Source organism: Theobroma cacao, chromosome 5 (assembly GCF_053813885.1).
Source record: "Theobroma cacao isolate CCN51 chromosome 5, ASM5381388v1, whole genome shotgun sequence".
Classification (NCBI taxonomy): Eukaryota; Viridiplantae; Streptophyta; class Magnoliopsida; order Malvales; family Malvaceae; genus Theobroma; species Theobroma cacao.
In genome coordinates, this window is record NC_142643.1 from 41,566,914 (window position 1) to 41,578,751 (window position 11,838).

At 32.8% G+C, this 11,838-nt stretch overlaps 1 protein-coding gene across 2 annotated transcripts; it reads left to right on the forward strand.

Moving 5' to 3' along the window:
* Nucleotides 1-3,411: 3,411 nt before the first annotated feature.
* On the forward strand, nucleotides 3,412-11,144 carry LOC18599687 (signal transducer, putative (DUF3550/UPF0682)). 2 transcript variants are annotated; one of them, XM_007029755.3, is made up of 10 exons: nucleotides 3,413-3,836; nucleotides 4,428-4,815; nucleotides 5,466-5,672; nucleotides 5,840-6,061; nucleotides 6,779-6,845; nucleotides 6,935-7,159; nucleotides 7,907-7,998; nucleotides 9,679-9,861; nucleotides 9,960-10,096; nucleotides 10,668-11,144. In XM_007029755.3, exons 1-10 carry the CDS (start codon nucleotides 3,700-3,702, stop codon nucleotides 10,891-10,893), a joined length of 1,884 nt encoding a protein of 627 aa, XP_007029817.2. In that variant the 5' UTR covers nucleotides 3,413-3,699; the 3' UTR covers nucleotides 10,894-11,144. The 2 variants fall into 2 exon arrangements, with proteins under 2 accessions (XP_088662590.1, XP_007029817.2); XM_088806464.1 differs by lacking the exon at nucleotides 5,840-6,061 and having other exon boundaries at nucleotides 3,412-3,836.
* Nucleotides 11,145-11,838: the final 694 nt, after the last annotated feature.

Here is an 11,838-nt window from a genome sequence, read left to right on the forward strand (position 1 = left end):
TATTCATGTGTTAGCTTTATCTCAGAGTGTGACTTCTAATAATCTGAGCACTATATTCTTTCACTTAATTTTTTTTTTTTGTGATTTTGAGAATGTTTATGTTGATAAAGAGTATAATGAAGTTAAGAATTCTACAATTTGTTTAATTCTTTCTCGAGACGAAATCTTAGATAACATTTAGGATAGGAAGTGATTTAGGTCATATTTGGATTGTTTGAGCCTTATTGAGCTACCTTATTATATAATTACCCTTAGTCACCCATTTTGAGCCTAAATTACCATTTCTTTGTAAGTACACAAATATATTAGCCTTAACCTTTTTATTTATTTTCAACAGTTTGAACTTTTCACCCTTAAATATTTTGATCTTTTTAGGAAGTGTATTGAGCTTAAAGATAAATTAAGGGAGAAAGCTAAAGAAAAACAAAAGCGATGGGTGTTTGAAATTTACCCCATGTTCATAATTGTTAAAAATAAGTTTAGGGGAGTGTAAAAAAAAAAAGAAATAAAATTGTGTTGTATAAAGGAAATTTTACTTTAAGTTTGGGAGTGTTATAAAATTTTATCGAGCTCTTTAGAAGTCCTAGATTGATTAAGTGTTTAGGGTGAAATTGAGCCTAAAACTATCCTTTATCATACCTTGACTCTAACCTTACATTATAAGCTTAATAAAGACCTATTAATCATTGAATAAGTGTTATTCTATATTAGTGGAAAGAGAGATGAAAAACAAACTTATGAGATTCTAGTACTAATCTATGCTTAGATTTGGCATAAACTAATTCGAATTGCAAGTTATTCTTTGTAACAGATTACACACATAGGAAGTCCATTCGAAAAATAAGTTTTCACTTGAATTGGTGGATGATTTTAAGGATTAGCTGTATTTTACCTTAAGTTGGAATTGGGATAATTTTTTAGGAAAAAATTGGAAAATCATGATTTGGTACTTTTATCTCTTGTTCAAGTATTTTTATGCTCAGTTTTCTTTTTGTTATTTCTTTTGCTTGAGGACTAACAAAATCTTAACTTTGAGGTGTAATAATTTTATTTTATAGAATTATTTTAGTCCAATTTTGTTATTAAATATTAGCTAAGTTTTTAATTTTCAATTATAATTTAGTTATTTTTAATTGCTTTTATAATTAGTTTATTTTTAAGTGAGTTTTTTTAATTTTATGTTTATTTCATTTAATTTAGTTATTATTTATTAGTTTTTATATTTTTGTAAGAATTAAGGGAATTGAACTTAATTTTTAAAAGTAAGGTGTTGAAAGACCTAGAAGTCTGCTTGCATATGTTTCGATGTTTTGACCATAACTCACGTTACAAAACTCCAAATGATACGCTTTTTGGACCATTGGAAAGTTAAGAGACAGAGATATAACTTTCATAAGATCACTTTGTCCAGTTCTGTCTCCAAGGTAGAGAAAATTGCATCAAAAAATGACTGAGTGTATTATTGCTAGAATGACAATTTTAAGGTTGACAATTGATATTAGGGCCTCTCATTATATTTTCAAGCCCAGTTAAATCAGTAGGTTAACTTAAGGAATTATAGGTTAAGTTTGTTAGTATAATTAGGATATTTTTAAGGGACATTAGGAGAGAAAACTTTTGGAGATTCAAAAGGCTAAAAGTTGAGACAGAAACTTAGGAAACAAACTGCAATCAATCGTTTTGTTTTCTTCCTTAGCTTTTATTTTTCTTGTTACTTTCAATGATTGAATTTTATATAATGTTATTTATTTTTTGCAATTATGAGTAGCTAATTTTCTTTTTCAAGAATTACAATTGAACTCACATGTAATCTAAATTTTTAATCTCTTTCTTGTTTATCTTTAATAAGATTTGAATTGTTTATTTCAATTTGTTATTAATGCTTTTAGTTGGCTGATCATCAATTAATTGATTTAAGAACCTTAACTTAGGAAAAAGAGTTTAGTATAGATTAAAATTGGAATAGCATAAGATCATATTAATTGATTTGCCTATAAGATAGGGTTGTATTTAGAGGCCATATATAGCTAGATTTAGAGCTTGAACTCAATAGTCTATTTTAATTTCAATTTACATTGGGATATAGTATTTTGATTAAAATAGATATTTTTATAAGATGAATAGGGAGACCCTTATAAACAATTGAGGACTCTAGGTTAGTAATTCAATCTATTGAAATAAGTTAAAAAAGAAATGTAAGATTTAGACGAAGTGTGAAGGATATTATAATCTTAGGTTTGTTTAATTTGCTTTTTATCCAATTATCTTGTTACTTTAATTTTTAATTAAATTAGTTTTATTTGAGTAGTTTTTAGTTTAATTAGAATTCAGATTTTAATTATTTGAGTAAAACTAAATTGTTCTAATTTAAGTACTTAGTAAAATTTTAAATTAATTCTCTATGAGATCGATATTCTGCTTGTTTATATATTATCTATTCGATACGTATACTTATATAGTAAAATTTTAACTGACATCATTGAAATCTAGGCCTTGATAAGTTAGTCCGAGTACATTTACATCTCAATTTTTTCTAAAAAAAACTAGTCAATATATATTATCAAATAACAAAAATATTCTAAACATAACATTTAAAAAATCCTAAATTATTTTAAAAAATCAAATAAATTCTTATTCTTGACGTTGATGTGGCACTCATGTGGAGAGTAAAAATGTAATCATATCATATTGTTTCATTAGTATAAAATGATAAGTGGTATTTTAATAAATAATAAATAGTTAAATATTAAAATTTATTTGACTAAAGATAGAAGTATAAGAACTTGATTGAATGTAATAAAAAAATATTTATTTAAATATTTATAAATAATGTAATTTTTTAAAAATATTATACCAATATTTAACCTTTATTATTAAATTAAATTAAAAAAATAAATTATTTATCTTACGATTAGGCACGTTCGGGTTGGAACCCAAATTACCCAAGCATCTGAGCCCAAACCTAACCCAAAGCAAGCCTAGCTTGCAGGCTTAAATGGGCAACCTCGCTCATGGATAAAGATGACAACAAACTTTAAAGTTGATGGTAACCATTATTTATGTTTTCTAATGACTTGTTATTACCCTATTTAACCTCATAATTTCAAATTTTAATGGAAATATATAAATAAATAATGAAAATAGCCATAAAACCAAATACTTTTATTTATTGTTCAATTAATTAATATTGATTAGAGAACAAACCAATATTGATTATGTATATGTTATAATGAAAAATTAGTATATATATATACTACAAGTTAAAAGGTAGTGTCCATGCTGTTGCTGATGTAAAATTAGAACTTCTTATTATTAACCGAGTTGACGTCTAAATAAAATGGGGAAATTTCATTTGTCGGTAAAAAACACACGATAGAGAAATAAGAGGGTCAATTTGATAATTTCATCAAAACATCACCACTCAGTCACTTACTTAGCCCGATGTTCTAATCATTAAAAAAAAAAAAAACAACAAACAGCCTCCGGCTCCGGTGAAGTCTCCCGGTCAATCTATCGATTCTCTTCTTCTCACCTCACCGGAATTTCCCGGTAACGCCCTCCTACTCCTCCTCCTCCTTTTCCTCCGATTAGATCATCGGAAATAAAAAACTGACCTTAAATTCGACCGAAACGACCTCGCGGCCATGTGAAAAAGCGGAGAAATCGCATTTCTAAGGAAGAAAAAAGAAATAAGAGAAAATGGCGCAGCAGCAAATAAACAACAACAGTGGCAATAGTAGTAATATTCCAGTGAGCGAGAGGTATTGGACATTGGTGGATAAAGCTGATAAGAAGTTTTCTAAGATCAGAGACTTGCCTTACTATGAACGCAACAGGTGTTTGTATTTTTTTTCCAGTCTTTTTCGGTTTTATTAATTTTTTATCATTTTTTGGAAATTCGGATTTGGAGGTTTTAATTTCTTTGATTTTGCTGCCTTTTTTTCGGTAAAGAAATTAAATTAGAAAAAAAATGTAAAATCTATGTTAATTTACTGGAAGATGAAAATAGTTTATTCAGGATGTGAAGCAAACCATTGGACTATATAAACAAAAAGCAAGAATGCTTTTGGATGCGAAACTGAATTATAATTCGAAGGACTAAAAGTTAAAGTTGTAATTTTTCAAAGTAGAATTTGTGTTTAAATTTAATGTAGAATAATTATGTTAAATTGATTCCGCATTTTACTCATTTGCTCATTTTTGATCAATTATGATTTTCTTTTACAGCTTGCTTTTGCCCTGTAGCAATTATTTAGGAAGTGAAAGCCAATTGTAAACAGTAAGTGGTAAAAGCAATAATCAAAAAGACTTAATAACCTGAAAGAGAGCGTGGTTTTCCATTGTTTATATGGAACCATAATTTGTGGACAATTCTGTGAGAGACAATTGAATAATGAATATAGCATGTTTGGTTTTTTGCTTCTTAGGTATGATACATACTTTTACAAGGTATTCAAGGTCTACACACAGTTGTGGAAGTTTCAGCAGGAAAATCGGCAGAAGCTAGTGGAAGCAGGGCTTAAGAGGTGGGAGATTGGTGAGATTGCATCCCGAATTGCTCAGCTTTATTATGGACAATATATGCGAACAAGTGAAGCGAGTTATTTGTCCGAGGCATATATCTTCTATGAAGCTATATTGACAAGGGAGTATTTCAAAGAGGGATTGTGCCAGGATACTAATCTTGCGAACAAGCAATTGAGGTTTCTAGCTAGGTTTTTGATGGTGTGTTTGGTTTTGAACCGCAGAGAAATGGTTCACCAATTAGTTAATCAGCTGAAGATGTTGGTTGATGAATGCAAGAGGACTTTTCAGGTCTTTTAATTTTTAATTATTTATTTTTTATTTCTGGTGTTGATTATGACTTTACCATATATGCATGATTTTGCATGGCTGCATTTGTCCAACTAATGGAAGATATATGTGTCCTAAACTAGACTGGAATTAGTGAAGTGGAGGTAAATATATGTTCTTTTCACCTTACCTTTTTTTCTTTTTTTTTGGGGGGGGGGGGGGGGGGGGGGGGTGTCTGAGTTATGGAAGAAAGAAGGAATTGTTGTTGTTAGTAGTGTATTGTGTAATAAACAACATATAATAATTTTGAGCATGTGGTTGGATGTTGGATGTGAATGAATGATGGAATGTTAAATAGTACCTTCCTTCATCTTCTGCTTTTTCTTTGGTATGTAATTTTTTATTTCCATTTTAACAAAAATTTCCACCGAGAACCAAATGATTTTATAAAGTGGAAGGAAATTTCATGCAATGTTAATCTTAAATCGATGTTCATGGTTCCTGTCCTTTGCTGATGGTTTTACTTTAGGTGATAATTTTTTTTTCTTTTAAATTTAGGAACCTCCAAGTTTTTCTGTGATATTAAGATTCGGCCCTTTTTAATGGCAGTGAAGTTGCTTTGGCATTTACTTGTGTACAGATTAATGATCTTCAACCCATCTTCTCTCCAGGACACTGACTTTAAAGAATGGAAGCTGGTGGTTCAGGAGATAGTTAGATTTTTGAAAGCTGACACCGCTTTTATGAATATCAGGCCTTTAAGGTATAGTCTTGTACTGGACCCCCATCCAGATGTTCTACCTCATGTTGCTGCACCTGTTGCTAGGAAGAATTTAAGATTGCGAGATGCAATACTGAGCAGCTACCATCATAATGAGGTTAGGTATTAAGGTCCTCTTTTTCGCTTTCCTCCCTAATAAATGGTAAAGCTGCATACTTATAGTTTCAAAAAATTGAATTGTTCTTGGAAGCAGGAGTCTTCTGGCATGGTCATACATAATGAATTAAAATAGTTTGTAATCTATCTTTTTCTATTGTTTATTAGGTCAAATTTTCAGAGCTCACTCTTGACACCTTTAGGATGCTTCAGTGCCTGGAATGGGAGCCTAGTGGTTCATTTTACCAGTCAACTGGTGGTAAAAGTGGTCAGAATGGAGCCTTAGGACCCAGTCGCGTTAACCACTCCCAAGATATTGCTGATCCTACTTTGCCACCTAATCCGAGAAAAGCTGTATTATATCGTCCATCTCTAACACATTTTGTAGCAGTAAGTATGAAATTCTCACTTCTGTAGTCTTGGTGAGGCTGAGTATGGTCATTATAAAAGTAAGAAGGTAAAAGAACAACCTTTATTAGTTATGAATGTAATAAATCATTTTTGGAAAGAGAAAAATTGGAGGGGAAGAGAAATAGTAGGAGTCTCAGTCAACTTTTCAATGGCGCATGTTTTAAAAGACAAAAATAGTGTAAAAAGTTTTGGTGATTGATTGGATGAGAGATAACATAACTCATTTGAATTTTTAGAAGGGAGACCAAGTTGGTAAGACAGCAACTTAGGCTCTTGTATTACAAATTAGTACAAATGAAATAAGGGGAATGAAAAAATGTAGTACTTGCAAGATGCTAGTGAGGCATCAATCCTGTCGTAGCTCAATAACATTTCTAAATAGATATTAATTTTAAACATATGTGAAGAACTAGTAGTTTATTACCTTGATGGATTGTCATTTCTATGTCAATGAGATGTTTGCATGCCCGTCATTGAATTAGAAATTGCTGGGGAGCAGTAGACACGCCTTTCTCGCATATCAGTGGATATGGTAAACATATGTACATAGACACAAGTGATGCTGCTTATATATGTACTTATCTGCAAAAATCAACAATGCATAGGGGGTTTTCATTTATAAAATTTGTGGTTAGTATGCTGATTAATAATCTTGCTCTGTAATATGTTTCACATTATTTTACTTTCTGGTGGCAGGTTCTGGCAACAATCTGTGAGGAGCTCCCCCCTGATGGTGTTCTCTTAATATTTTTGTCAGCTTCAGGTGATCAGTTGTGGCTCTTGCTTACTATGTTTTTACATGTTCATATCAGAATCATGGCTGCTTATGTCTCTTACCATAAAATGCTTCAGGAAGAACTGGACATGCCTTGTCTCCCTCAGGTTCCGGAACCGGTATCAAGGCAACAGAAAATATTATTAGGGACTTTCAGTCTCATACAATTCACTCCGATGGAACCTCCACTTCATCTTTTAGCTCACCAAGTGATAGCCCAAACCCTTCTGCAAGTCAAAGTAAAGGAGATTGCATCAATTACGACACTGGTTGCCTGCAGTTTGGTAATCGCGGGATTGGAGGTACGTATAGCATTCCAAGAAATTATTAGTCTCATACATCTATTCTGGCATGGTGTTCATTGTTCAGCTTTATGTGATAGCCTGATCTATGCTTATGGGATAAATTGAAGAGATTGCATAAGTAACCTGCCTCCTCTCATAATCCTTCTCTATTATGAACTTAAACTTTTCCTTGCATATGCCATTTTGTGAAGTCATAACTCATAAGTCTGTCAAACAGTTAAAGATTTATCTGTAAACATGCGTGACTGAACTACTGCATAAGCCATGTATATATTTCCTGAGTGACTTTCATGATTTACTAATTCATGCATTCTTGTTCCATTGTTCTTTAGATTGTTGTTTCTATTTCGAAAGTAGTAGGTGTTAATAGTAGTTAATTTTAGAGATTGGCTTTCACACAGTTGGTTTTTATCAAACATACCATACTTTTATAAAAAAGGTGATTTGCAGCATCTATGATGTTTTTCATATATTGTCAATCAACAAATTTGCCAAGCATATTATTGGCACGATTTGCGAACTTTCTTATTGCAATACTTTAACTTCCAAAATTTTTGGAGTGGCTGGTCCTCATATATCAAATTTTTGGCTTTTATGTTTGTACTGGTTCTTATTAGTCTTTGATTTCGGAATCATTTCAGTCCTCTAATAATATGATATTGCTATTTTGTAGTCTAATATTGCACATTATGTGACTGCTAGGATTTTAAATGTTTATCCTGACACATAATAACTCATTTCCAGGATTGAACTGTATTTATCCCAGTGACTTAATTCCATTCACAAGAAGACCACTCTTTGTAATAATTGAAAGTGATGCCAGTGAGGTGTTTAAGGCAAGTCTGTCAACCATTATACTTTTCAAGTAATAGTTCTTCATGCAGGCATTTTCATAATGTACACTAGGATATTTCTTTTTTCATTTTTTCTATGGGTTGGGCTGGGGGGCTACTTATCTTATGGTATTCTTAGAGAATGCTAAGCATTTTCATTTGCTGAAAACTTATTGCCTCATAAGTTGTAACTTAAAATATATTCAAGTTATGCATTTGATTCTTATTTTATATTTATTTATCTGCGTTTTACAAGAATGCATGGGTATTGCATACCACAACTTAGCCTTAAATATTCCTTCCTCATATTTGTTTGCTTGTAAAGTGCTTTTTTACAAGAATACTGATGTTAAGAAGGGAACAACTCAATGCCTTTTTTCCTGCAATTTTAGCCATGCATTTACATATGAAGGCCGGCATTCTACTACGTTATAGTCTGCACCAGGGTGGTAGGTGCCATTTTTACATTTATACAAGAATATGAATATTCTTTTCAAGAGGAAATGGAAATTTGAGCATACTATATGAATGTTGGCGCCATACCATGTACTCGGTGCTATCCTTTAGTAGGTCCAGATTGTTGCCAGATTTTCATTAATATAGGGAAACTATATAGAGTGGATTCATACACATTTTTAGAAAGAATTCTGGCTTTCATATTTTTGATTTCATCCATAAAAGGGAAATTGTTCTGTTGTCATGAAGTGCAATGCATTGCACAAAACATGGGATATTATCCAAATATATTTTTCCATATTTTGATATGAAGTGTGCAGTACATGGTATCCATAGTTTGATATCGAAGGAGCTTGAAGCAAAATAATGGCCAAAGTAAGCATTGTGGTGGGCACATGGAAGCTTTGCTTTCAAGAGGGTTACTTTTTTGGGTGTGATCTGATTTTTTGACTAATAATCTTTTCAGCAATGCAACTTCATTGTTGTTGAATAACTTGAGGTTGATCTTATGACTGAAACAGAGAATTCAAAAGTTGCTATGAATATAGCTTGTGATTATATCAATTTACAATCTAAGAGGCCTTAAAGGGTTCAAAACTGGGATACATGGAAGTGACATTATTCATTATGAGGTGTATATTCTTAAGATTCTTGGCTATGAATTTGAAGAGTAGTTGGAAATAGTATATGTAGGTGGAAACCGTGACTTACTGCTCTGAAACTCTCTACTGGCTTTAGTTTAGTGTAGACCAATTTAAGGTATGCAACACTAATAAAACTCTCAATAAATGTTACTGGTAGTATCTGCAAAATTTTGATACTGGGTTAAGGAATGTCAAACATGAATTAGATATCAGGTTTGGTGATAATGATTGAAGTGTCCCAAGTGAGCTAACCAATGTCTTGAAAGAAGTTTAGAATGTTAGCATACAGCCTCTCTGTATGGATGCACACTGATGTTCAAGCCAGTGAGTAGGGCAATAGGTGCCTGGGTCCCTGGGTGGGCTAAAAGTGAAATGTTTGTTGAACTGCTTTCGTGTAGGCTACTGGGTTCTGTAGAAAATGATTATATTGTTCATCATAAAAGTTTTAGCATTTATAGTGACCAGATATATGCTGTTACCATTCCAATTGTGTTGTGTGCATAATTTCTCAGAACCATACCTTCTATTACCCCTTTACATAGCAAAACCATGCCAAAGCTGATCTCGTATTAAACAATTGCAGGCTATTAGTGGAGCTGAGAAAGGAGAGCGAGCTGCATTGCTTCTATCCCCTAGCTGTTCATTTCCAATTGGTGCTGCTGATTCCTCTCGTCAGTCAATTGGTAGCCTATTCACAATTTTTCTAACAGCTCCACTGCAGGCTTTTTGTCTGTTGCTTGGTATTTCAGGCTCTGATGTGGAAATGGTGTGTAAGAAACAAATCTTCTCATAGAAAATAACTTCTTTTCATGCTTTTTTGTTCTTTTATTTTGTTTGGTATAATTAATAGAGGGAAATGCTCAGGACACATATAAACATGCTGAAAGCCTGCTTTCTTCATCCTTAAATGACTGGGGCTTGACATTGGCAACATCAGATAACCTTGATCCTGTCTGGGCACAGGTTCTTAGAGATCCATTCCTACGACGGTTTCTTCTGAGGTATTATCTTATTCTTTTGTGAGGGTTGAAATATTTAGGGATGCACATTCCAAAAGGTTTCATGGTTTCTATGAAATATGACCAACTATCTGCATTAAAATTTTTAACATCTCTACTTATTGACAGCCTTTCTAAATAATGTGGTGGTATGTAATGAGTCTCATTTTTCAATGTTTTGAAAAACTTGTATGATATTCCTGTCTCCTGTCAGGATTTCTTGTTCCTTTTTCCTTCCATCCCACCCCCACCACCAAACTATTAAAATGAGGAATGCTATTCCGTGGCACCACTTGTTAAATGCTATGAATTGCACACATTTGAAGTGGCATTTTCTCTAGGCATTTGAGTCCCTCAACTTTTCATCTAGTCATGAGAAGGACAAAGAATCATGGTTGTTCCTCCTTTTTCTAGAATTAGCTAAATTCTTTGCAAGTGGGAAAAAGCCTAAACAGCTTTGGCATGCATTGCAAGTTGGAGTTCTGTTCTTGATACCTTGCAGCATAATTTACCTTTTTTCTGGAGTAAAAGCTTGGCAGTTGGAGTTAACAACTTTGTTTTGTCTGGTTTGCAGATTTATTTTTTGTCGGGTGGTATTGGCATTGTTTGCGCAAACCTTCAACAAGAAGGAATTCCATCCCGAGTGTATGCCTGCTCTTCCGCAATCTGTTTCGCCAATGACGACTGCATCTCAAACTGTAGTTATGCAGCTGGCCAAAGTCTTCCGAGCAACCAAACAGTTTATTTTCACAGAAGGAATTTCACTTGGCGATCATGGAAACATTGATATGGAGTCATGAATTATTATTTATGTTAAAAAAATGTGGTTCTTGATAAGTGTATAAATATGTGAATTTATGTTTGTCTGATTTGAAAGGCGAGTGTTCGAAGATGGAATTCTTCAGTGCTATAAATTGTGTCTGGGTTTTGTCTATAAGAAAAGAATTGGAAAAGAAGTGTGTTTGTCTTGTAATGCCGAAAAGGTTGATGGCCAGCTATTGCTGGATTTGTCAGAAAAAAAAAATGATCAGTTATTATTTCTTTCTGTTAAGTAGTGTTATCTCTTTTTCCTTGGTGGGTGAGAGATGAATTAAAAGTAAAGCAGGGAAGAGTTGGAATGAAGTGTGAGATTCCTAAGCCTGTTGATAACAGAATTACAGCCAGTAAATGAGAATCAAAATTAGAGAAGTCATCATTCCTTTTATGATCCTTGGAATATTGAACATTGCATCTTCATTAATTAGGTAAAAAGCCAGAGTAGATGGAGATTTCTACTTGAAAACTCATTGTTGGCTGCTGATTTGCGGTAAATGAGTAGAAGCAAGGAAGGGGATTTTAAGAGCTAATGCTGTCACTGGGGGTAAGCGTTAGTTAAGTCTAACCTTACTGTAAGTCAATTGCTATAAATTTATTTTTAATATTAGCATTATATCTAAGTAATTTAATTAAGTTAAACTCATTATTAATTATACTATAATTTAAAGGAAAAAAATAATAAACATTAAATATTAGTATTATATAAATTTAAACCTTACACTAACCCTTGCAGTCAGCCCCTTTGTCTCAACACTCGGTCCCCGGCCTATGCCTTTCCGCTTGCGGTCAGTTTCCTCTCTTTCTAGAAAAGCCTAGCCACCCACCGTTCTTATCGGGGTGCAAGGTCTCCTTGACTCTGTATAAATACCTCTCGAAATCTATCTCTGTCCGTATCACCCACCTCTCTCTCAAAAAAAAAAAAAAACAGA

Coding starts and splice junctions, on each gene's coding strand:
- LOC18599687 (XM_007029755.3), top strand. CDS start 3,700: ATGGCGCAGCAGCAAATAAACAACAACAGTGGCAATAGTAGTAATATT. Junction 6,062..6,778: donor CTCTAACACATTTTGTAGCA/GTAAGTATGAAA, acceptor TTCTGGTGGCAG/GTTCTGGCAACAATCTGTGA. Junction 7,160..7,906: donor TGGTAATCGCGGGATTGGAG/GTACGTATAGCA, acceptor ACTCATTTCCAG/GATTGAACTGTATTTATCCC.